Genomic DNA, 25,827 nt, shown 5'->3' on the forward strand with positions numbered 1-25,827 from the left:
TCTGGGAATGCGGAGATTTAAAAGGCCCTAGAAAGCCATCCATCCTCCTTAGGTTTACTTAATATTTCTCTGGCTCAGAAATAGACACTGCTGGGCTACTTCCCTGGCAGATGCTGCCATTCTCTAAAAGCAGTTTATTTCGTGGGCCTCTCAGACTTTCCCCTGGACCAGCAGGACATGGACTTAGAGAACCTGGCACTGAGAGTCAGCAACTGTCAGGATGAGGAGGGAGCCAACACAGGTTGTGACATAGAGGACTAGACAGGCAGGCCCTTTGCATATTTTTTTAACAGGTCCCTCAGTGTGGAAAGTACACACATTATTTAGCTGGAATTTAATCCCTTAAACTGTCTTAATTTAGAATTCATCTCATGCATTAAATAATCTTATGTCATGTTGAATTGCACTTATTTCTCTCATAAATAAATTAATATAGAACAATTAGATGTGTTATTATAATAATATCATGTATCTTAGTTTATTTTCCCTCATAAAATATATAGGTATGAAATAAATTCAATATATTAAAGCAATAATACACAGCTTATTGGCTTGTGTGTTTATTTTCCCCATAAATAAGTGAATATACAATATATTAAAACCACACTATACATCTCATTGGGCTGTGTGTTTATTTCTCCATAAAATATGCCCACAGGCAGTGTTGAACATCTTAAAAATCACAGCACATAGGCCATCTCTACACTAGCAAAATGAAACAGACATTTCAGCTGGGGCTTTGATTTCTATGGACAACCAAACTAGATAATTTGGTCTAATTAAAAATGCTCTTGCAGCTATAGCAGGTTGTTACAAAGATCAAGAATACCAGAAAGATCTTGCTAATGGCCCACCTTCTGGGTTTCTTTGGTGAAAAGGAGAGCTCTCTTCATCACTGCCAAAAAATGCAAAGTCTGCTCTGCTGGAGAGAATTCCCATCCTAGAATGATGGTCTGCAACACTCAGGAGCCTCTGAGGTGCCAGTTCTCTAGAGCCTGGCTACTCCACAGGCCATCAGCACTACCTGTGAGCTACTTGGAAATGCAGAATCTCAGGCCCCACTCCAGACCTACTGAATCAGAATCTGAAATTTAGCAGATCTCCGAGTGATTTATATGCACATTAAAGTTCAAGAAGTACTGATAGATCACAGTACTACCTTGCTTTCTTCTTTCCTTCATGTTTAAGAATTTTTGACCCACTTTACCTGGCCACTGCCTACCAATTCTCCCAACCCAAACCCAGTGGCCCAAGGGGCAGGGAATCTCAGGTCCTGCCTGGGGTTACATCAGTCCTGATTTCTCCCTGCCAAAGTGACTGAGGAGCCAGTAGGTTCCAGCCAAAGGTTCAATCTACCTGTTTAGAATCAGGTACTTTGGATATCCTAGGGGTGAGAAGTTCCCAGTCCAGGTATTTCCTGTTGGCTGATTATCAGAGACGAATTGGAACTCTTTTTACAGGAAACATACAAGATTTTCCATCTCTCTCCTTTCTCAGATTCACAAAACTCACCATCTCCGATAGCACCATAGCAGAACAAAGAAGCAATGCATTTCTAGAAGGAAATGATTCCCATCTTCAATCTCCCCACACAACTTCAAATTCAAGGGAATGCCTGGAAATTTGGGATTCATAAAGGATTGGGATTCAGGATGCCTGTGTGTTCCAAATCAACTCCTTTTCCTTTTTTTCACCTCTGGGATCATCCTGTTTGGCCCAAGCCTTCCCAGTTGGTGTGGAGAAGGAAAGGGAAGAGGAGTGGTTCCCAGACAGGGCAGCAGACCGCCCCGCCCCAGTGCTGATGGCAAGTTAGAGGGCAGCACCAGGCTGCTGGACTCACTTATCCCATCTTGACTGGGGCAGGGATGCTCTTGGGTCAGGACCAACTGTGAGTGGTCTGTAGTATAGACTGGTTATAAATTGGCAGGGGTTGGAGTAGGAATGTTCAGTGCAGCCCAGAAAGCTGCTGGTCAGTCTGCTCTGCTCTTAGTGGATCATTCTTTTAAGATCTATGGCTCATTAATATGGTGAAAGCAAAGGACCATTAGACTGAGGAATTACTTGCAATCGTGATAACCCTGAGTCATTAAAAAAAAAAGTTAACTTATGCATGGGCAAGTCCCTTCCCCTTTCTGGACCTCAGTTTCTCTATCTTGTGAAATAAATGGAAGAATTTAATGCCACTAATGTACTCTACATTAATATAGGCTAAATGTATATTTGCTAGTCTTCCCAAGCAATGTATTAAATATTTATTATGGCCAATGTCATGTGGTCTTAAGTGACTCTTGGTGTTTGACAACAACTTACCTCCCACATATCCAGTGGGGCCATTTTAACAAATTTTAATTTGTATCTTTATACCAACAATCATGCCTCAATCATTATTTAAATAAGTAGGGAGAAAAAAATCTTTTCAATAAGCATGTAATTGGCAGCTGTGCTGTGTGCCAGCTAGTCAATAAATATGAGTATTGAATAGTGTCTTAGCCAAGTTTTCCTCTGGCTTTCATCGTCTGCCACCTTCCTCAACATTTGGTTATATTTACTCTTGTGTTTTTCAAAAAAGTAGGCCATTTCATATGAATAGATCCAACAAACTTCTTGTTTGACATGGTGTACTAGATTTTAAAAGTCTCCTTTAGTTAGGTTTTATCTGATTGCTGAGGCATCAGATCATAGGCACAATTTCTGAGTCTCCCTTAACAGCACTACTGAATTCCCCTACCCACCTCTGTCCCAAGTCTCTGGCAAGCACTTGATCCCCGACTGCACCTCTTTTTAGAATGTGCACTCAGTCACAGGCATGCCCTCACTTTGCAGAAGGTGCTCCAGGGTACTCCTTCATCCCCTCTGGCTACTGAGCCTGGCATGTCCCAGATCCTCCACTGACTCCTCCAGCTTAGCTCTGCCCCACCCCTCTTCTCTATTCTGGCTCCCAAGCCCCCATCTCGCTCTCCATGCTCAGTGGTAAGGCAACTAACTATTTAGGGCCTGAAGGAGAACTAACAAACTGCTTCCTCCTCAGAGGTGAGGGTAAACAGTAAAGGAAACCCCTTAAAACCTTCTCTAACTCCCAACCACCACAGAAAAATCACAGTCTGGACAGTCATTCAGATCCAAATTCAGCTTGATCAGTGTTTGATAAGGTTTCCAAAGTGGACATTTTGGCCAAAACTATCATACTTAGATAAACCCAATTAAGTAGAAAATTATTTCAATTCTTCATGTCACTCTAACCTTTCCTTTTAGAAAGATCCCAAACATTATTTGATCATGCCCCCAATTATTCACTCAAGATGAAAGTTTACATCCTGTTGATCTATCTAGATCCCAGAAGTCAGGTTCAACCCCTTCCCCCTCTGGGAAGGATAGTTTCTAACCTAATCCCTTATGGAAAAAGAGACAACCTCCTCCCTAGAAAACTTTTCCCAAATATTTGGAAAATCAAGAAGTTTTTTCTAATATCCAACCTGAAACCTTTCTACTGCAATTTTAATCATTTGGGTTCTTTATAGCTATAAAATATTAGGCTTTAGTTTTCAAAAAGATCTTTAGCTTAGAAGAAAATCCTTTGCCTAAACAGAGCCAACCTTCTCAATTCTCAATGAAATTTTCATATGATAAAGTACATATTGCATAATATGTAGTGATATGTTACATGAAAATATAGCACATATACTATTCTACTATTACATATTTCCATATTTTAATAATGCTAGTTATATTAAAAAACAGAAGACTGACTCATACTATTTCAGAATGTGTATGTAAGGTTAATACCATACATTTAGAGAGTTCTCTATGGTTTATATTTTCTTGTTTGCTTTAATCCTACTAACAATGCAGTGAAGTAAGTAGTATTAAACCCATTCTTCTTCTCTGAGGCTCAGACTCAGAGAAGTCAAGAAACTTGTCCAGGGTCATAATGCTAAAAAATGGCCAAGTAAAGACTTGAACACAAGTATTCTGGCCCCAAACCTGGTACTCATCCCATTACAATATGTACCACCCACAGTCTAGGATTCTCAACCAGATTCATTGTGATTTAACTAGCATGTATTAAAAGAAATGACATCGAATTCAGACTTCATCCTTCCTTCAACAGCAACAAGAAGGCATATCTTTGTTTTTTTAATTTAATTTTATTTTTTTCAACACCACAGGAGCCCAAATTGCAAAAAGAGCCATCTCTCATAGTGAAAAAATTACAACCCTGATTATTGTGTTAGTTCTTAAGCTCCAACCTTTGATCTTGGATTTGGCCTCTCAAGATTTGGGTTGAGGAGAGGAAACAGAGACAGTTAAGGCCTCAGGAAAGAACTGTTAGATTGCTCCTGCCAATCCCCCAAGGAAAGCAACTTCCTCCACAGAAATCATAATGTGAGGTTTAAACTTCTAACATAGCCCCGTTCTGGTTAGAATGGTCTCCCTACCTTGCATTCTCAGTATGATATGACCAACAACCCTCAAATATAATTTCAGTTCTAAACATGTCTAATTTTGTCTTTGTTCTTTTATATGTAAGCAGATCACACAAACTAGGAAATAAACTTTATTTCACTCTGGTGTTGAGTCCACCCAGACCCTCTCTAGTGAATTTAATTTAGTCAACCCAAAAAAAAAAAAATCCTCTAGTGCATAGATTACTCCAGCTGGTGAAGCTTCTTTTAAGGAGGAGGAGGAGATTGGTAACCTACAGAACCAAGTTGCTTGGTTCTCCCAGTCCTTTCTGCTGAAGCTGGGAACTTTGGGAAATTTTAAAATACCTGCTACACAAGAGAAGGTGGCAAGACCTAGGGATGCATAGGACAGCATAGTGAATTTGGAGGACTGAGGCCAAAGTAATAACTGCAATGGGCAGTATAGCTTGAGGTACTTTTACCCCAGCCTTTTCTTCCTGTCATTAATAAAATACTATTGGTGACTTCAGCTGTTGTAGAAGGGATGCATTTCTCCAACTCCCAGACAGATCCGTGCTGCCCTGGTAACTGATTGGAAATTTACTTTTTCCTTTAGACCTCAAATTGTTCCCTTCCTTAGCGGGGGCAAGGGATAGGGTGAGAAGGTTCTCCCTGGGATGAGGAAAAGGTGGAAAGTGAAGAAGTTTCAAGTGTCTCAGAAGCAGGATAACCAGATCAGATCTAGGCCTAACTCAGATTTGGGGTTACAAGACAAATCCTAGTTCCCTCCACCCAAAGTCTTCTCCAAAGGTCTCAGCCTGTGTGTAGGACATCTTAAAATGAGAGGAAGAAGTTGGGAGTATCTGCAAATCCCTCTCCTCAAAAAAGGTGAAATAGAAAGAAATAAGCTTGCTCCCATCTCAATAATCCTTTTCTCTTCAATCTCTATGCCAGGCCACTCCCCCGCCCACCTCAGTTCTCCTTCCCTGTGACTGTCCTCATCCCTTTGGCAAGTGAACATTCTCTCACTCTCTCCCATTGCATCTCTCTTAAGGAGTTCCCAGCTGGACCCCTTCCCCCAACTTGGAGCAGGGTCTGAAGCAGAGTACACAGAGGGAAAGGAGACAGGGGTTCTGTGATATGTTTTGAGCTCTTCCATACTTGGGGGCTAAGCCAGGCCCACAGTTATTAGAGAAGAGAAGGGCAGTGTGATGCTGGTGACAGAATAGAAAGCAGGAGAGGGGACCATAGAGAAGGACAAGCAAAACCAAGGGGAATGGGAAACAGAGGATGGAAAGACACAGAGACTGAGAGAGACAATTTTGGGGTCCCTTGGAGAGGGAGGAGTACTCACCCTACACTTTTTGGGGTGGAGAAACTTAAGAAGTTTTGAGGGTCCTCGCTGAACCTGTCCCACCTGCTTCCCCTTCCTCTCTTCAACTCAGTTGTTTACAGAGGTCCCTCCCTGAACTCTTGCCCTCCTGGACTTGCCCGAGCTCCAGCCCCAGGCCTCCGTCCAGGCAGACACCCTGACAGGTTACAAATGAGTGTGGGTGTTAGATTGCGCCAAGCTCTTGTTCTCAGAGTGTGTCCGGAGGAGGAGGGGGAAAAAGAATCAATGGGCTCTACCTAAGAGCTTCTCTTCTAGTCCCTTCCAGGTCTAGGGTCTGAGAGAGTGAGGAAGGCACTTCCTGTTTTCCTCCCCAACAGACAGTGAAGCAGAAAGGGGTGAGATTCCACTCCAGAGCCTTAGAAGTCAGAGCCTCAGGGCCACCACACTGATTCTCCCACTCTCTGAGCAAACTCCCCTTATCAAGTCTAGAAAATTCATTGAAAATTTGAGCAATCTTTAAGATTTAACTGGTATTGAATTTATGGATTTGAGGCTTGGATTTTTTTTTTTTTTTTTTTTTTTTTTTTTTTTGGAAAGGGATAAAGGGTGGTGAAGAGAGAGGAGTAGGAGGGAACCAGAAGAATATAGGGTCTCCATTAGTTTTAAACACTTCGAGAAGAGAATAAAAATTCGCCTCCTCTTCACCCCCCTGTAAACATCACCTAACTCTGCTCATTGTGGCTCTCTGGAGAGATATAGGGAGTTATTTAAGTCTGAGTGAGTGAGCCAGCTACAGCTATGGATGGCTAGAGAGAGGATAAATACATCTAGAGAGATGAGTTGATGGATAGGTAGGGAGTGAATATAAATATGGAGAAAGATGGACGAACAGAGAGATGGATTGAGACAGAGAGAAAATAAAGAGAGGCTGAGGGAGAGAAATGGATGTGTGAATGAGGAGAGAGTGCTTATACAGAGAGTTGGAGAGAGGAATGGGGTGTTTCTCATCCTTTTCTCCACATTTCTGTAGTCCTGCCTTGCTCCCTGAAATGCCATTTTCCCACCCCTCCCTTAATGAATTCTTCCTCGAGAATCCAGACCCTGCCTCACACCCTTAGGTGTTTTTGCAGCCCCTCCCTTCACAGTCATCCATTTGGCCCAAGATAACATACCTCACCCGGCTGTCCTAGCCCATCAACCCCAGACAAACTGGGAGAAAGAAACATGGAGTAGGAGTTCTGGGCAAAATACGGAGGCTAGATTCCCACCTCCAGGTCTTGAGGGGAAGGTTTCTTTGAGGGGTGGGAATGGTGAGGGGCAGCTGGGTTGAATTTGTCCAAATCTAATAACCCAGGAGCCTATTGAAGGCCTTGGGGGCTGGGAGGGGAGGAAAGTCTTGAATATTCTTCTAACTTTCCCCCCCTCTCCCTCTGGTCCCTTCTTTCCAAAAGTCTTTGAAGAAAGATGTTTTTGACGCTTCCATGTCGCTCTCAGATGGATGGGCTGAGGGTGATTGAAGTGTCTTTGTCATGCTAATGCTTGGGGGGTGATGGATGGGCGCTGGGGCTGCCAAACTCTGGCCCGCTTTGCCCATTGGCCTGGGAGAGATCACATGTGCCCCCCCCACCCCCACTCCCTACCCCCTTCCTAGGGGAGTGCTGGCCCAGGCGAGCTGGACCAGGCCATGGATGCGAGCCTCAGCGCTGTGACATACTGCCGAAAGGTTGTAGGCCAAGAGGGTGTCTCCCCCAAACGGGCCGACCCTCCTGCGGCCTCGACGCATGGACTATAATAGGATGAACTCCTTCTTAGAGTACCCACTCTGTAACCGGGGACCCAGCGCCTACAGCGCCCACAGCGCCCCAACCTCCTTCCCCCTCAGCTCAGCTCCAGCCGTTGACAGCTACGCAGGCGAGGGCCGCTACGGCGGGGGGCTCCCCAGCCCCGCGCTCCAGCAGAACTCGGGCTATTCCGCTCAGCAGCCGCCGTCAGCGTTGGGGGTGCCCTTCCCCAGCTCTGCGCCCTCGGGGTATGCCCCGGCCGCCTGCAGCCCCAGCTATGGGCCTTCTCAATTCTACCCTCTGGGTCAATCGGAAGGAGACGGAGGCTATTTTCATCCCTCGAGCTACGGGGCCCAGCTAGGGGGTTTATCCGACGGCTACGGAGCCGGTGGAACCGGCCCGGGGCCGTACCCTCCTCCGCAGCCCCCTTATGGGAATGAGCAGGCGGCCAGCTTTGCACCAGCCTACGCTGATCTCCTCTCTGAGGACAAGGAATCGTCCTGCGGGTCAGAAACCAGCACCCCCACGGCCCGGACCTTCGACTGGATGAAGGTTAAGAGAAACCCACCCAAGACAGGTAGGGCTCAGACGTGGCCACCTCCTCTCCGGGGACCAAAGTAGCTCCACTGCCCTTGCACTGAGATGGCCTGGGCAGGGTTATTCTTTTTCAGCCGCCCCATAGAGGCAGGTAAGAGCATTCTCAGGTCAAGTGAAGTCTCCTCCCCAGTAGGAGCCCGGTCACCCCCAAGAGTAAGTCTCCATACCCACTCCACTTCCACATCTGAGCACCCTGCACGGGGCCCAGGACCTAGTGTGCGTGGGGGTGGGGGTGGAAGTATGGGGGAGGCGGCTCCAGATTTGGAGATCACCATTGGGGGTCCCTGGTGATCTGTGGGAACTTTGAGAACTGAAGGTGGACAGAATGGTGGATTGAGGCGCAGAGCTGGCCCGGGAGGAGGGGAGGAGAAGGAGAAAGAGGTGAGAGAACTGACGTGGCCTTTCTCCCCGCCCCGCCCCTAGCGAAGGTGTCGGAGCTAGGCCTGGGCGCGCCCAGCGGTCCCCGCACCAACTTCACCACGCGGCAGCTGACCGAGCTGGAGAAGGAGTTCCATTTCAACAAGTACCTGAGCCGGGCCCGGAGGGTGGAGATCGCCGCCACCCTGGAGCTCAATGAAACGCAGGTCAAGATTTGGTTCCAGAACCGACGCATGAAGCAGAAGAAGCGCGAGCGGGAGGGAGGCCGGGTGCCCCCAGCCCCACCAGGTTGCCCCAAGGAGGCGGCGGCGGGAGATGCCTCGGACCAGTCCACATGCACCTCCCCTGAAGCCTCGCCCAGCTCCGTTACCTCCTGAACTGAACCTCACAGCCCAGGGGTGTTCCAGGCACTGGAGCGCCCCAGTCCAGCCCTCTCCCAGGTTCTCCCCAACTGGGGCCTCGGCTTCACTGTCCCGGTGATCCTCTCCAAGGCTGGGACACCAGTTCAGAGCTGGGGGGATGGGGAAACCTTTTCTCAGATCTGGGTGGGGAACTGATGGCTAGGGACACTACAGGACCAGAGGCCTGGGAGGCGCCGAACCTGTCAAATGTGGAGGGAAGGCCTTTCATCTGGGGATTAGCTCACCCTCAACTTGTGGGTGGGGGTGGGAGCCAGCCCCATCCTCCTGGATTCTCTTTTCCCTTCCAACTTCAGTGTATTCAATTCAGTGCCTTTGAGCTTCAAGAATTCTCCTCATGAACTCGTATCCTAACTGCCTCTTCTGGGCCCAGGACAGACGGAAGGCCTTGAATGTTCTTGTGTGGGAGCTGTTTGGGTGCTGGCATATTATTACCAATCCTTAATCCAGTCACCACAGACCTTACAATAGCACCAGCTGCCTTGTGACAGACCAAAAAGCTCCCCATGTAACCCTATTAACCCTCTCCTGGCACATTTGTATTGCACTAATGCAGACTCCAGAGGTGGTTTTCTGAGACCTGCCTCCTCTCACCAGCGACCTCATCACTAAGTCACCAAAGTGTTTTGGAACTTGGTACTCCAGAGACTTCTGGAACGCTGTGCAAGGCCTGTCCCCATCAAACCTCAACCAGGAAGGTGCAGGCACACCCCCACTAGTTCCTCCCCTATTTATTGCCTCCTGGAAAACCCAGGACCCTCTTCCCCATCTCTACTCTATGTCTGGGGGGCAGCCAGGGAGGCCCAGGTACTGTGAGGGCTCCCAGTCACAGCAAGCATTTCTCTGAACCTTGGAGACAGTGGAGGCACCATCCAAGTTTCTGGAAACCTGAGCCCCAAGCAAGCTCTCTCTGTACCTCCAACTACCTCATTTCAATAAAGTCTGTGTTTTACCCCTCTTCCCGCCTGCTTCTGCTCCTCCATCTAGGGGTAGAGGAGGCCTCATGCTCCATCAGCCCTGGGGAAGAGGTGAGGAAAGAGTGGTCACTGGCTGGTTGGGCTGGAAAGAGCTGAGCTTTAAGATCTCAGCAGGATAAAGAGAAGGACTTACTGGGTGGGGGCCTAAACAGAATAGGGCCCCAGGCCCCCAGGCCTGACAGTGTCAGTCCACTGGTCATTGGGAGAACTCAGAAAAGCATGGAGAAAGAAGATTGGGGAGATCAAACAGCTACCAGAGGGTCTTGAGAGGAAGACAGGAAAGAGGAGAAACATCAGTTTGGAGAGGACAGAAAGAGGGTGCAAAAGGAGGAGGGAGTGTGAGGGAAGGCGAAGCAAACTACCCCTTCCCTCCTCCTCAACTCCCTCCGTCCCGCCAAGAGCAAGGCCTGGCTTCCACCCGTGGGTCGCTGGCAAACTCCAGATTGGCATTAACCCCACCACCCCACCCCAACCCAGCGCCCTTCCAGTGGCTCCGCGGGGATGTCGGGATCCAAGTGGCCGTGAGAGTCTGGCCTCAGCCTGCCCTCCTCCAAAATGCCTTTCTGCTGGGGCTCAAGGTGAGCTCCCTCGGTCTCCGGGCGCTGGACGGCAGGAAGGAGGTGGCTGTGAAAGGGCCGAGTTGGGGGTAGGGTGCGGGAGAAGGGGCGGAGAGCCAGAGGTGGGGGAAGGGGAGGCCGTGGGGGTGTGGGGAGGGAGAAGTCGCAGGAAAGTCCGGGGCCTGGGGGTGGGCGGAGGCGACGGAGGTAAATCCGGATCCCGCGCTGACCTTTTTACCTCCAAGCGCCTCTGGGCTTTCCAAACAAGCTAACAGCGCGCCCCCGGGGGCAGCCATTGTCTCCGGGCGGGTCCCACTGGCAAACCTTTGGTCGACAGAGGCGTGGGGGCCGGGACTCAGGAAGCTCCGCGGCCGCCAACAAACCGCCATCGCTCACTCGCCCCGCGGTGCCGTCGAGATGACGCGGGCCTCCGGGCTCCGGCCTCGGTTTATTGATTCCGGTTACCGCGAGAGCCCATGTGCTCCGAGGGCAGGACAGCCTGAGGGGAGACGGGCAGCAGCGACCAAGGTGGGGTGTCTTATCTACACTGCCATCTCTTTAATTCCTGACCTTTCTAAGGAAGAGAGGCAGCTAAAAGGACTAGGAAGGTACATAAGAAACGCTGAGCATTTGCTTCCTAATGAAATTGGTGCCATTATAGGAGAGGCAGCGTTATCAATAATTGTACAGCCCAGCTGGAGAGCAAGAGAAGTGTGTTGCAAGAGGAAGCCTAGCTTTCCCAGAGGCTGATGTCTTGCCCTCTGTCTTTTAAAAATAAATCTATTAACTGCTTTTCTGCATTTAATTGAAATTGCCACCAAGCTTGGCTTCCCCAAAGGGGTCACCTTGGCAGAGGGGACAGAGTGAGTGTCTGTGGAAACAAAACTCCCTTTGCTTGGAGCCATTCAGTGTGAGCCAGTAGAGCTTTCTGGTTGGGGTATTTGTGGATCCTCCAAACTTTGGACAAGTGAGCAAGAAAGCAGGGAGGAGGAGGAAGGTGCAGTGGTTAGAGCGAAGCCCGCGTTAAGGAAGGATGGTGGAGCTGGGTTGCAGACTGCGGCTGACAGGTCCTGGGGGAGGAGTGATGGAGGGGCCAGGAGGAAAAGGGAAAGCTGGCTGGGTTGGTTTTTGGCTGTAGCAAAAGAACTATCAGATTCCTCCAGGGAAGGAAGAGGGGCAAATCAGTTCTCCGTTAATACAGGGGCGGACTCCAGATAGTCTACAATGAGTCTGAGCCTCCCATCTTCTTAGATGCAGAGATCCTGAATACTTCCCCACTTTGCACTCTCCTACTTGAGTCCCACTTCCAATCTGAGGCCCCAGGCAGGTCTACACTGAAGACATTTGTTTGGAGAAAGAAAAGATCATTGTATATTTTTCTAGCATAAATGACAAAAGGAGAGGATAGTGAACAAACAAAAACACATTTGCTCGCATTGAGCTAAACTGATGGTCTTGTTAAACTTTCCCCCAATAGAAGCCAAACTGCTTCACTCCTAAACTCCTCAAAGCCTTTGAGATTGCTGGTTTTTTCACCGCCCTGAGGAAGGGAGGGATTCTGTTTACCAAGAGATCTGAAAGTACATTTTTTGAAAAATTTGAAAGCACTCTACCCCCACATCTCTATTTCCCCGATCTCAAAAAATATCTCCAGTTTTGAAAATAAAAATCTTGAGGGTTTTTATTTTGTTGTTGTTGTTGTTGTCTTGATTCTTCACAGGAGGAGAATTCACAGGGCTGGTTGAAAGTTTGTCAAGTCTCTGAGGGGCGCCCCCACCAACCTGGCAGTCCAGTTGAGGGGGGCAGTCAAGCCTCTACTCCACCCAACTCTCTGTACCATCTGTTTCTCAGCCCAAGTGTGAACTTTTCCTTTCTCCTTTTCCATTTTCCTCAGCGTTTGTTCTCCAAATGTGAGGCTCTTTGATCTCCTGGACCAGAGAGAAAGAAAAAGAGGTTTTTAAAGCCCTGAAGTTCTTACTTTTAATGTGGGTTTCTTTGTTGTGAATATTCCTTGTGCCAACACCACGGGGCTGCTGGAAAGGGGTTGGTGGGATGGGGCTTGGAAAAGGGTGTGGATAGGGAGGCTCAGGAGGAATTTCCAGATGACCAAATGAGGGAGGTCAAAATGAGTCAGAGTGCAGGACCAGGGAGTTGGGGAAAAACATCCAGGAATGTGGGTTCAAATGCAAGCCCTGCCTCTCCATAGCCAAGTTGCCTAATTCTCCATGCCCAGTTTCATTATTCACAAAATGGGAATAATAACAGCTCCTGCCTCATGGGGTTGATGCTGGGATTAAATTAACATGAATATGTGTAAAATGCTTGTAATAGTCCCTAATAAATAAATGTAAGCTATAACAAGTATTGTCATTATTAAAGGGAATATGTGTTCTTCCCTTTCTATAGTCTCTAATCTATTCCAGAGCATAGCTTGACTATGCCCACTTCTTATACTCATATCTTGTTTGATTCCTGATAGGTGTATTGGGCTAGGGACAAATAGAAGGGATTCCCTTCCCAGCAGCTGAGAATCCTCAGGTGTGTTTGGCTGAGACTTCTTCCTCTTTTTCTGGTCTCAGCCTACTCACCTGTAGAGGAGAAGCATTATCCTCACCTCCCATACACTTTCCCTTCCTTTTCCATTATGGGAAGATGGACAAGAAGTCTGGAAGACACTTCAGTTCCTTATTTAGGGCAGGGGTTCTGGAGTACAACTTACTTTTCAAAGTGTTCCCCTCTTATTAGCTGGGTGGGCACGTGCCAGTTGCCCAATTTCCCTGTGCGCCCATTTCTTCAGATGTACCATGCAGGATGTTGAAGAATAAATGATATAGATGAGAAATGCTTAGAACACTGCCTGGCACATAGAAAGTGTTCAGTAGCAACTTCCTATTTTATATATTCACATTTTTATGTTACTTTCTTACACTGAGTTATTCTTGGTCTCGGCATAATGGAAGCAGATAGCCTCCAGCCTCGGCCCCCTGCATTACACCGGCAGACCTGCCTGGCACCATCACTTGGGACTTGCTGCTAGGGAATAGAATAATAATGAACTGAATTAAAGGGATCAGGGGAACCCCATAGACTACTGGCTTACAGTAAATACAATATCATAATGAGGAATGCTCTTGACAGGTCGGCCTCACTGCATAACCCTGGGAGAACATTCTCACTGCAGTCCATAAGATTGGTGCCCCCTGCAACTGTACCAGATTTTTTTTTTTCCTGGTTACTCAGTCCTGACTCTAAGGACTTCCTTGCATGACCTTCCTTGAATGACTCAACCAGAGTATTCCAGATGCTTCAGCTTTTGCTGTTTCCCTGGCTCTCAAAATGCTTTCTATAATCAGAGTGTGTCCTGGGTGGGACAGGAGTTGGAGATGTAAAATGTTTAATGTCCATTTCTGGGAGAACGGGGAGACTCAGGCAGCAGCAGACTTCAGCCCAAAGACTGACCTCCTGACCCTCATCCACTCTTGTTCTCTTCACTGGGAAAGGAATGGCTCAGATTCTTCAGCGAAGATTTTGTAGGAAGTCAGGAGTCCTAAGTTTTCTCTACCAAGGGCCTTCTTTGTGTTCTCAGGTAAATCACTTAACCTCTCTAGGCCTACTTTCCCAGTCTTTAATATAAGTTGAATTATCCCACTGCAGCTTGACTCATCCTTTTCTCTGAGGATAGAAGAAGATGTAGGTAAGAAAGAATATAAATTGGGTGGAGGATAGGGAGATGGGAGGGTGGGGTGGAGAAGCATCCTGTATTTATCCTACCTGCCTGTATTTATCCTGCCTACCTCTAACGAGCTAATTAAAATCACTCTTTCTCTATCCAACTCCTCCCTCACCCCCCATTTCCTTCAAGCTCTCAAGATCATTGGCCTGGGTCCAGGCAATTCTCAGCCCTGAAGCCTTTTCTGCCTGGAGGGGAACCGAGGAGGGAGGGAGCCCCACAAAGCATGCGCCCTCTGCTCCTGAGAGGCTGATGCTCCCTTCAGTTTACTCTGGCCTGACAGCTCCATTTCAACCCCCACCTTGGAGATGAGGCAGCTCAATATTTACTTAGCCAGAGAGGTTTGCCCAGAAGCCTCCCCTCTCCAGCCTGCCCCACCCCCTTCTCTTCCCAGTTCATGGAGAGTTCAGCCCTGAAATGGCTTGCAGCCCCCCCTCCCCAGCCCCAGCGGCTCAGCAGAGGCTCCTGTCCAGGGGATTGTTGAGCCAGAAGGGCGGGGGAAGGGCCCAGTCGTGAGGTCATGCCCTGGTCTTTCTACTCTTACTGGACCAGCAGCTTGGGCCTCCAGGAGGAGAGAAGACTCAGCAAATGATTTTCTTTTGGGGGAAAAGGAGCAAGTCGTGGAGATTGGAACTATCAGGTTGGGGACATGATCCAGGACTGCAAAGGAGTCATGTATCTGCATGTTATAAGTACAGTATCATACACCAAGCTTTATGGTAGAAAAACTTGGTAAACTTGTGACAACTTGGACTCTTTTTCCAAAGACACTAAAAGAGTTAACACAGTAAGAAGTGACACTTGTGTTCCCAGCAACCATGTATGAAAACCAATCTCTCACCTCCTAACATTCTAGAAAGTAAGATCCATGAAGGCAGGGATTTTTGTCTGTTTTATGCATCACTCCATTTCTAGTTACTAGAACAAAGCCCAGTACATAGCAGATGATCAGTAAATATATGTTGAATAAATGAATATTGAAGCAAGATTCTCCTGCTTAGAAGCAAGTACCCCCAAAAGGGTATCCTGAAATGATGAGAGCTTCTGATGTTTGATTAGTCCAATAGTATTATAATCAATGTATTAATAAGAAGATAATGAAAGTAGGGTTCCAGCTGGAAGGGGACTTCGGAGGCAGTTTCTTCATCCATACCTTCTATTCAAGCTGTCTGTCTCAGGTAAATGACAAAGAGCTCACTGGTTGCTTTTAAGGCAAGTCTGATCAAAGAGTTCTTCCAGTTTTTGTTTGTTTCCATTTGTTTTGTTTGGGCTTCCTTTTATTTTAGCAAGTATAAACCCAAGACAAGACTCAACTTTGGAAATGAAAAGGATTTGAAGGCCCAGCTGGACCTTTCTATTGGTAGAAAATGGACAGAGAAGCCATCCTGTAGCGAGACCCAAGAGAAATGCATTTGTCTCAGACAAGCCTTCCTCTCCATCTTCCAACTTCCCACAGAGGCTAGTGTCAGGCTCCCCTGCACCAATGCACCAAAGTTTTGTTTTATCTTTTTAAAAAGATGCGTGGGTTGTCTACTCGCTTCTAGGGCCAATGAGGTGAATTCACACAGGGCTGTGCTTTCAGTTTGTTTGGGATCAGAAAGGGAATGGTGAGGTGAAGCATGACTTTCAATGCTTACTGGAACTTGAGGGCAAGGATGGTCATCTGTTGGAAATGTCACAGAGCCCTTGGGAAGGTCACTCAGCCTGGGGTGGTCAGTTACCATCCTTGGAAATTCTTGGGAATAGATGGTGTTGGCTTGTTTCCTTCTCCTTCTACACATGTGGATCCTGACACCACAGAAACATGACCTGGAGCCCGACCTGAGTCAGGCAGAGGGAAGGGGGAAACAGTCAAGGAAAAGGGAGAAAAAAGGTCACCTATTAATCCCCTGCTCTACACTGGGGGGAGATTTTTACATCAGGGACCCCCCAGGGAGAACGAAGCCAGGGGAGGGGATATTTCTCAGCAGCAACTAAGGAAAGCAAAGCTTTAAGGGTGGGGCATGGATCTGACAATTTTGGCCAGAGTTCTTTGATTCCCCATTTCAGACAGTGCAAAGCCTCTGCCGGGAGCTGTCACTTTTTGAGTTAGGGAGTCTGAAGAGGCAAAATTTGGAGAACAAGCTGTGCAGGGGGAAAAGCCTCGAGGTGTGTGTCCCTGGAAACAGAGGCTGGCAGATAGTTGGGCAGGAAGAACTGTCATCATTCTTCTCAGGCCCTGAACTTCCCATCCTTCACCTCCAGTTACTCCACTCTTAATTTTCTATCCCCACACTTGGACATGGCAGGGGAGACCTTTCCCAGGTTGCTGAAGCTGAGTAGAAAGAGAGGAAGGCAGCGAGGCATCCCTGCAGGATGGGTGGGGTGGGATGGGGCAAAGCTTGAATCCAGCTTGGGGTCTCCATTCAGAACTTTCAAATTCAGTAATCTGGGGAATTGCAAAAAGGACTTTGAAAGGGTCGGAATGCTTGCAGGTTCCCACCTACTGCGCCAACATTTCAAAACCCATTGAAAGCCACACCTTGACACTTTGCTGCAGACTGAAGGCCTCCATCACACAAGCTGGTCTGTAAACAAGCATTGTTCCTTGTGTTCCCAACCAGAAAACAAACTGACCTTGTACACAGCTTTGCAGCCATGGCTTCCACACAGCTGCAGAAAGCGGGCTTGGGAGACAGGGGTTGTTACCTGGATGGAAAAGGTCTCTTTCCTTTCCGCTCTTTGGAGTTTATATTTTGACTGAGGTGCAAGATGAAACTTCAGAGAAATACGAGCAGAAAGCAGAAGGGTTCTCGGCAGAGAGGTGAAAAAAGAAAAGGGCCTTTTGCTAAAACTCCCTCAATCTAATCTATCTTTACAGGATTCCCAAAATGGAAATGAAAAGGAAAGAGGCGAGAAGTCAGCTCTCTATGTTGTGCAGATAAATACTTAGGGGAAAAGCAAAAATTATGATAAAGCAAAACAAAACCAAAATCCCCAACATGGTTGTTCTCCTACATTTTCTTCACAGAATACCAAAGATCCAGATAGCTGATTTTCCCCTCTGATTTTCATTTGCGTGTTTTGGACCCAGAGCTTAGTAGGATTTAACTGAGTTCTCCTATCTTAAGTAAGAAAAAGAAAAAGAGCTTGTCTTTATCCTTAGAATTTAATCATAAAAAACAAAGGTACAAATACAAAAATAAAAGAAAAATAGCATCCAGTTAATGCCTTTTGAGTTTTTCAACATCCTAACCTATCTTGAAGAAAATAAAAATTTCAAGTGTGCATTAAATAAATCTGCCAAAAATAATCTTTGAGTTTTTTCCAAAATCCTCTCCTTATGAAAAGCTTCCTTAAATTCACTAGAGAAAAATTTTGTTTTTCAAAATACCTCTTTTTGAATAAGATGAGGAGTTTATCTCCAAAAGCGATGCGGCTTCTTTCTGTCTCTTTACTCTTTCTAAATCAAAAGAATATAGGAGACTGGAAAAAAAAATCAGTACAAATTTTGCTTTACTCTTTCTCTTCCTCCAGCCTTCTTGTATACAAATCTCCTGACAAAAACAAGATCCTAGGTTTCAATTTAATAGGTATCACAAATCCCTTGTTTAGTATGTCCTCTGAGTTGGACAGGTGCTGAGCTGCTCCCAATATCAGATTCCTCCCTTAGAAACAAGAAAATACCTGGTTTCCTCTTTTTTTTTTCCCTTCCCAGAACATTTGAGTTTAATTCTTAGTTTTATTTTTGGTGACAAGTGTAAATGTTTGCCTACTCACTGAGAAATAACTCAGATTCTTGTCTTGGGTCACGTGGAGATCTAGAGGAGTAGCCTTCCACCAGCTCCTTTCAACTGAGGCAGGTTTCAACACTCAGATGATATTCCTGCAGTCACAGGGGGTCTAACTCAGCATTCCTGGAGCCCCTTCCCACTCCAGCTGGGAACTGGGTGGGAACAGTTTGCTGAATCACAGGGTCCACTCTCTCATGAGGTCTGAATCCCTCCGTTGATGGAATGAGGGGAGAGAAAAGGTCACAGGTCCTTGATGGGTCTGAATAGCAGGTCTTTCTACACTAAGTATGTCTGGAAAAGAAAGGACTTCCGTCTCTTCCCAGCACGTACACACACACACACACACACACACACACCTGAAAGCTTAATACAGGAGTTTTGTTGTTTAAAGAAATGTAGACAGAGGAGGGGTAAATTACTTGTAAATCTGTTTCCAGCAACAGGGAGTGGTGTTTCTCTCCTGGCATTTGGCAGATGTGCAGAGACATTCCTGCCCTAGGAGGAGATGCTAACTCATCTTTCATATCAACATTGCCTTTGGACATGTTGATGACCATCTAGCTGCTTCTTAGCTCATAGAGAGCTGAGGAAACTGCACCATGGAGTCTTTTCTGTTCCCCCAAACAGAAAGGGGGGGGGGGCCAAAGCCTTTTATTTCTCCTTCAGGTGAATGAATTTCCCAAGACATATATCAATGTTCAAGTGGACGATTGCCGGGAATTTCCCACTTTTCTTGACCTTATCAGTGCTCATCTGAGATAGAGAATGAGGGTGGGGTAAATCCAAGCAAAAGAACAGCCAAAAGCTTGCAGATAGAAGGAATATGAAGACCGTATCATCTATGCCTTCACTCAATTTTGACTACAACATCTGGGCTCAGACACTTCTAGCAATGGGGAGATCATGACTTACAGGGAAGACTCCCCTAATGTTGGACTGCTCTAAATGATAGAAAATGGTTCTTTATATGGAATAGTCGTTTGCCTTCTTTGGACTTGCACCCATTGATTCTACTTCTTTGTTGCCTTCTGGAGCCAACACAAGAACTCTTAATTCCTTTTTCACATGCTACCCCTCCAAATATTTGAAAACAGCTATCATGTGTGCCCTTACATTGTTCCTTCTGTAGAGAAATGCACATTCCAGATTCTTTCATTTGTTCCTCCTGAGACCCGATTTCCAGATTTTTTGCCATTCTGCTCTCCTTTCCTTAGCTAATATTTTCCATAAAACAAGGTGTTCAGAACCTAACAGAAAATATAGTGTGATCAGATCAGTTCTAATGCAGTGGGAATATTATATCTCTTGAGCTAGCACTGTATTTCTATTGACACAGGCAGGATAGCCTGGGCAGGGAAGGACTATGGGGAGGGCAGGTGGTGAGAAATGGAGAAATTCTCTTTCTCTTGCAAATTGTGTCTATCTACTTGACTTCTAGAGCTGTATCAGTCACTGATACCTTAATCCATCCAAATCCCCAAGCTCAGGAAGACAGCCACCACATCGGCAGCCACTCGTAGGGAGCAAACATTTGCTGAGCAGAGTCTGTGTAATTTGTGAGAGGAGAAAGGAGAGTTCCTGGTGAGACACAAGGCAGACAGGTGAGGAGGAGAGGCCCTGTTATCTCAAGGGAAGGAAGTGCAGATGACCCAGGCCAGGGCAGCTACTCTACTTCCACTCCTTTTTATCATTGCTGTCCAGGTAATTCTACTTCTTTCATGATACTTTACCCTGACCTCCTTTTTGCTGGCAGCTGTTATTATTTTTGTTATTGTTCTTATTGTTGACATTTATATAGCTCTTTGCTATTAGCTCTTATTTCTCACCAAATCTCTGGGAGGTTAGCATGATCATTAGTCTCTCTTTATATACGAGGAGCCTAAGGATTGGAGAAAATAAGTAATGTATTCAAGATCACATATCCGAAAAGCAACATATCACTTTATTTTTCTGCCTCTGGTCCTCAACAATTTATACACATCCACATGTGTGGACTATGCAATACATTTAGGATGATGGCCTCTTTCCCTCTACCCTCAACATCACCCGTAACTGTCAGACCATAAGGCATTGTTTAGTGCCTTAGGTCACTGCCTCTTGTTTTTCCTTTTGGAAAAGAAAAATCAAGCAGACTACCCAAATAGCCAAGATCACCAGGTTCAACAGGGAATATCCCTCTCCAGCAAATAGAGTCCAAGTCTATTTTGTAAAAACCTCTAATGGTCCAGGGTTTGGCTATGATGGGAGGTTTTGCTTTAAGAATTTTCCACTTGGGGTGATCTTCTCCAAGTTTGGAAAGATGTAGGCACTTTGAACATGACTGATCTCCAAACTGAAGGGCTCAGGTTTATATATTACAGCAAAACTGGGAAAATGAGAAGGGGACTATTAAAATGCATTTGGGAAGCATTCTCTTTGAGGATACCTCTTTCCAAATTCTTCCAATAAGCATGGGATGCTATGACGTCCCAGATAGCGAGAGTCATGATACAGGGATGGGTGAGAAGTAGGGGCTTTTGGCATCAGGGCTAGAGACCACAGCGCTGCCTGGTTGCCTGCTTTCACATGAATCAGCCTCCCTCCACATCCCATCCTCTCCCACCTTGCTGGAGACCCCCATCATGGTAGATACATAGGTCAGAGCTTTAACGACTTTGGAGGAATAAGCAGATTAAAAGTCCAAGTTTCCAGCCCCTTCCACCTGTGAGCTCCCTCATAGGACTGCAGGGCCTTGTGCAAGGCGATGAAGGCAGAAACCTGGAGGCCACAAGCAGCTTCCCATCCCATAACTCAGCCCAGGTCCTGGGGATCCATAGAGGGTCCAGAATTAATACAATGAGGAGTCTGAGGAAGACAGAAAGAGGAGAGGGAAAGGATAAGAGAGCCAGATTAGGGCAGTAGATCACTTGGGTCTGGCATCTGCTCTCCTGCTTTATGCAAATGTTGCTTTAGCCCCAAAGAAGCCACATTCTGGGACTAGCTTGCTGTTTATTTAAAAGTATGCAGACTTTGCAACCCGTCTGGAAAGCTCTGAGGGGGCTCCTGATAAGAGCATCTCCTCATATCCCAGCAGCAGGGCAGTAAATCGAGAACATGCAGAAACATCAAAAAAGCCCTTCCTTGATCAGATGTTGTAAAGAATTTGCCAAGTCTGCAGATAAGGAGATCACTAGAGTGCCTGTGTGAGTCCCTCAGAGAAAGCCCATTTATTTTCTCCCTCCCGTTACCTTCTGTGCTCTAGATGAGCCAGGCATGCACAGGAAGGGGGAGGTGGGTGAGCCTGGCTGCGAGGCCACGCCGTCCACATCACATATGGCCTCCCCTCGCCATGTGCTCTGACAGTGAGCTCCGTGCGAGGGTCTTGCCTTTCCTTATCAGTTTTGAAATACAAGGCACAGAGACTTGGCGGCTGCCAAGGTAAAAAGCTATCACAGAGCAAATACCTGAACGAGAGAGACATATTTGAGAAAGAACAGATAACATTTTCAACATATTTAGAGATCCCAGCCCTCCAGCTTCGGTATCCCTTCACCTGAGCTTTTCCCAGTAAGAGGCGTCAAACAGATTAAATAGTTTATGGGAAGGCAGGAGCCAGGCATCTCACCAGTCCTTTTTTCATGTGTAGGAGCCAGCCTGGAGACAACCACGCTGAAATAATGGGCTTGGTAATTTTCACAAGCTAAGGGACTCCAAATATGTCATATTTCACTTACTTTGCAAATAGTCACTTGGCTCCCTGACCAAAGGGAATATCAATTTTTGTCTGGATTCAGCAAAAATCATTAAAGGACAGTAAGAGTGTAAGGGAGTGGGGTGGGATTTACAGTTTCTTTTTACAAGGCCAAGTTAAAGCTTCTTGAAGCTCCTTCTCCACTCTCACTTTCGTCCCAGCCATCATCAGCCCTGGCTGTCAGCTAAAAAAATGGAGATGGAGGCCAATGGAATTTCAATTAACTGGAGATGATATTGGAGGAACCCAAGAGCTTTTCACACATCACAAGCTTTCAGGGAATGTCATGATAGGAGATCCAAGACAAGCTCCAAAGTGTAGAGTGGGCAGGTAGGATGTATTTGGAGAGGTGGAAAAATTTGAAATCTACAACCAGGAAGGAACCAATTCCAGGTTGCTATATCTGCCCAGCCTCTTAAAATGCAAGGATATCTGGGAGGAGAGAAAACTCTAAGAATGAAAGGATACTGGGTTTTAGGAGAGGGGCTCTGAAAGTGGGAAGAAGAAGAAGAGAAATAGAAGGCTAGGTGACTAAGAGACTCTCTCTCTCTCCTTTGAGAATTATGACAAATGTCACACCTTGCTAACATTCCTGGCTTTTCATATTTCCTTGAGGTTCAGTCTTACCTGGTTAATTGTCTCTCCAAAACATAGCACTCTTTCCATCTTGACTTTTAATAATTTCTTCCATTTACCCAAATGGTTTTCTGCCCGTTCTATGTTTGGAAAATCCTTATCTTCCAATACACAGTTCAAATGTCACTTCCTTAAGAAAGCCTTCTCTACCATCCCTAGAGAGAGTGAAACTGTCCTTGTTTGCTCTACCTGTGTGGTGATCGCCCACCCACTGCTGGCACTTATCACATGGCTGTTATCTCTTGTTTGTATGTCTATTCATTTCTGTATCCTTAGTACCTAGGAAAATATATATCTTGTAAATATATATGAAGTATTGAAAAGACTAAAAAAGGGATGCAAGAGACAGATCCAATACTTAGCATAGATGGTATAATATTAATAGCTGACAGATATGTTAAATCTATTCAATTTTTGGTTTTCTCCCTTCTTCATATAAAATAAAGATCTTCAAGATTTAAATAACCATGGGAGACATTTGTCTCACTAACTCAAATCTATAGTATTCACGTACAGGTGCCATACTTTAAAAGCATCTTAAGCTCTCTGAATTGGAGGGAACCATAAAGATCATCTGGCCCAGCCAGGTGCTGTAGCACACACCTGCAGTCCCAGCTACTCAGGAGGCTGAGGCAGGAGGATCACTTGAGCCCAAGAGTTCTGGGCTGTAGTGTGCTTTGTCGATTGGGTGTCCTCACTAAGTTCAGCATCAGTATAGTGACCCCCAGGAAGCAGGGGACCACCGGGTTTCCTAAGGGGGCGTGAACTGGCCCAGGTCAGAGACGGAGCAGGTCAAAACTTGAGTGCTGATGAGTAGTGGGATCGTGTCTGTGAGTAACCACTGCACTCCAGCCTGGGCAGCATAGCAAGACCCCATCTGAAATGTACCTAAAAAAATTTGCAATAAAACCCAGTCCATATCAAATTTCTCTAATTTTTTAAAAAAGTTTTTTGTATGGTAAAATACATAAAACAAAATTCACCGTCTTAATAATTTTTAAACATACAGTTCAGTAGTGTCATGTACATTTACAATATTATGCAACCAATCTCCAGGTCTTTTTATTTTGAAAAACTGGAACTCTATAACCATTAAACATCTCCCCATTCTCCACTCCCCCTGGGTCTCTGGAAACCACCATTTTATTTTCTGTCTCTATGAATTTGAGTGCCTTTTCACTCTATTGATTGTGTCCTTTGATGTGATGACTTTTTGAATTCAAAATAGCTTAACTTTATCCCAAATAAACCTCATGACTTTGCATATTTTCATCCCTGTCCTTCTGCCTTCCTCTGGTTTGAATGATTCCTATGCATCCTCTAAGGCCCATCCCAGGTTGTCCCTTCCTTCTTCCCTGAGTTAGGAGCCCTTCCTCTTGAGTACTCTATATACACATCTGTGCCTTGGCTTCAGTGTATTATAATCCTCAGATTATCCTGAAGGCAGACCACCTTTTTAGTCCTGTCTTCCCAGTGTCTAGTACAGTGTTTGGCTCACAGATGCCAATTGAACTAACAAATGTTATATTTGGCTGAACATTCTGAATTAGAGAGCTCCAGAGGAGGTCAGGCAGAACAGAGTGATGCTGGTGATTACAAAGTGTATGTATAACGTTTTATAATTATCAAATAATGCAGGCATATATTATCTCATTTAACCCTCTCAACCCTAAGTAAGGTATATATATTTAATCTCCATATTATAGAGGAAGAAAGTAAACCTCAGAGAGGTTAAATGACTTTCCCAAGGTCACCCAGGGTAACTGGTGAAGTTAGGACTTGAACTTAGGTCTTTTTACTCCCAGTTCATTGTTCTTTCCCTGCATAGGATTTGTTGAAGTAATCTGAAATGCTCAGCTTAGAGGAGAAAAGACTTAGTGAAGACATTATAGATATTTTCAAAGATTTAAAAAAAATGTCACATGGGGCTCTTGAAAAGGCTTCCATTCATTCTGTATTGTGTCTGCGAGTGAAATTAGGAAGTGAATAGGAAGAACTTTTTTAAAAAAATAAAAACCGTCCAAAATTGAACTGGGCTTCCCAATGAGTTCCCTACCCTACCTACCATTTGAGGTGTTAAAGCATCAGTGTATGACCATCTGTCAGGAATATTGTAGGGGAGAGTCTTGGGTGGGAGCTTGGAACACATCACCCTGAGATCTTTCAATGACTCTAGGATTCCTTTTGGGTCTTCCCTATGCCTTGTCATGTGAATATCTGCATGCCTGTCTTAGCCACAACCACCACCGAAGATGGGCATCACTTCTTTTTTTTTTTTTTTTTTTTGGAGATAGAGTCTCGCCCTGTTGCCCAGGCTAGAGTGCCGTGGCATCAGCCTAGCTCACAGCAACTTCAAACTCCGGGGCTCAAGTGATCCTTTTGCCTCAGCCTCCCAAGTAGCTGGGACTACAGGCATGTGCCACCATGCCTGGCTAACTTTTTCTATATACTTTTAGTTGTTCAGCTAATTTCTTTCTATTTTTAGTAGAGATGGGATCGCTTTTGCTCAGGCCGATCTTGAACTCCTGAGCTCAAACGATCCACCCGCCTCGGCCTCCCACAGTGCTAGGATTACAGGCGTGAGCCACTGAGCCTGGCCGGGCAACACTTCTTTGTAGAGAAGTAAATAGTATCTTGCTCCTAGAAGCAAATAAAAGAAAACAACACTGAAGTGGAAGAAACGAACACTGGTTCCCACTAGGAAACATATTCCTTCCAATGGTGGAACCAGGAAGTCACGATCTCCCAAACTCAAAGCTGTGACCAGCTAGGACTAAGCGGAATAGCTGCATTAGGGAGAGGCCAGAGGAGATCACTGAGCAAGACTTCCCACCTGCAGGCCACATCCTTCTCCTGGAACCACTTTGCAAACTTGACCCTGGATTCTTCCCCGGGAAAAGGAGAAATCAGGAACCCGGAGAGTCAGAGTGGGAATCAAATTCTTAGGACATAACCCAATTGTCAAATGTCCTTCATACTCCTCCGATAGCATGAAGTCAAAGGCTTCCAGGAGATTGGGAGCCCTGACTGCTCGGGGCAGCACTGAGCCCGAGAGGAATGGGTATTGAGGAACACTGATGTCTGCACACTCAGGATTTAATAATCCAGACGCATATTGTGCTTGCTCTGCTGTGAACTCTGACCTTCCTTTCAAGTCCCTGGCCTCCAAGTTCATTAAAAACTCGGATCACCAGTGACCTGGGCCCTAGTGTGCTGACACTGCCTGGGTCCTTTCATTTCTGCTCTCACCCTGACATGCTCCACAGATGCAAAACAGCTGGGGCTCAGTGGTGAGAAAATCACTGGCTGGAGAAATCTATCTACAGCAGGGACCTCAGTGTGGAGCTAGGAGATGGGAAAAGGACAGCTGGAAATAGGAGGTTTTGCCTTGCTGAGCAGGACAATATTGTTTTCATGGGCCACCAGGAGGGAGAGGTTGGGGCAAGGATGAAATTCTGAAATTCTCTTCTGTCTAAAGGAAGAAAAACAAGAGAGAAATAGCGTCTCTCCAGC

At 46.0% G+C, this 25,827-nt stretch overlaps 1 protein-coding gene across 1 annotated transcript; it reads left to right on the forward strand.

Moving 5' to 3' along the window:
• The first annotated feature begins 7,414 nt into the window (after window positions 1–7,414).
• HOXB1 (homeobox B1) lies at window positions 7,415–9,865 on the forward strand. Its single transcript, XM_069481284.1, has 2 exons — window positions 7,415–8,094; window positions 8,538–9,865. Exons 1-2 carry the CDS (start codon window positions 7,518–7,520, stop codon window positions 8,867–8,869), a joined length of 909 nt encoding a protein of 302 aa, XP_069337385.1. The 5' UTR covers window positions 7,415–7,517; the 3' UTR covers window positions 8,870–9,865.
• Window positions 9,866–25,827: the final 15,962 nt, after the last annotated feature.

The sequence above is a fragment of the Eulemur rufifrons genome, chromosome 9 (genome assembly GCF_041146395.1).
Source record: "Eulemur rufifrons isolate Redbay chromosome 9, OSU_ERuf_1, whole genome shotgun sequence".
In the NCBI taxonomy this organism is placed as follows: Eukaryota; Metazoa; Chordata; class Mammalia; order Primates; family Lemuridae; genus Eulemur; species Eulemur rufifrons.

Bases quoted from the DNA above. Each gene is read 5' to 3' on its own strand.
- HOXB1 (XM_069481284.1), top strand. From the start codon at position 7,518: ATGGACTATAATAGGATGAACTCCTTCTTAGAGTACCCACTCTGTAAC. The intron at 8,095-8,537 runs GTAGGGCTCAGA...CCCCGCCCCTAG, and splicing joins GAGAAACCCACCCAAGACAG to CGAAGGTGTCGGAGCTAGGC.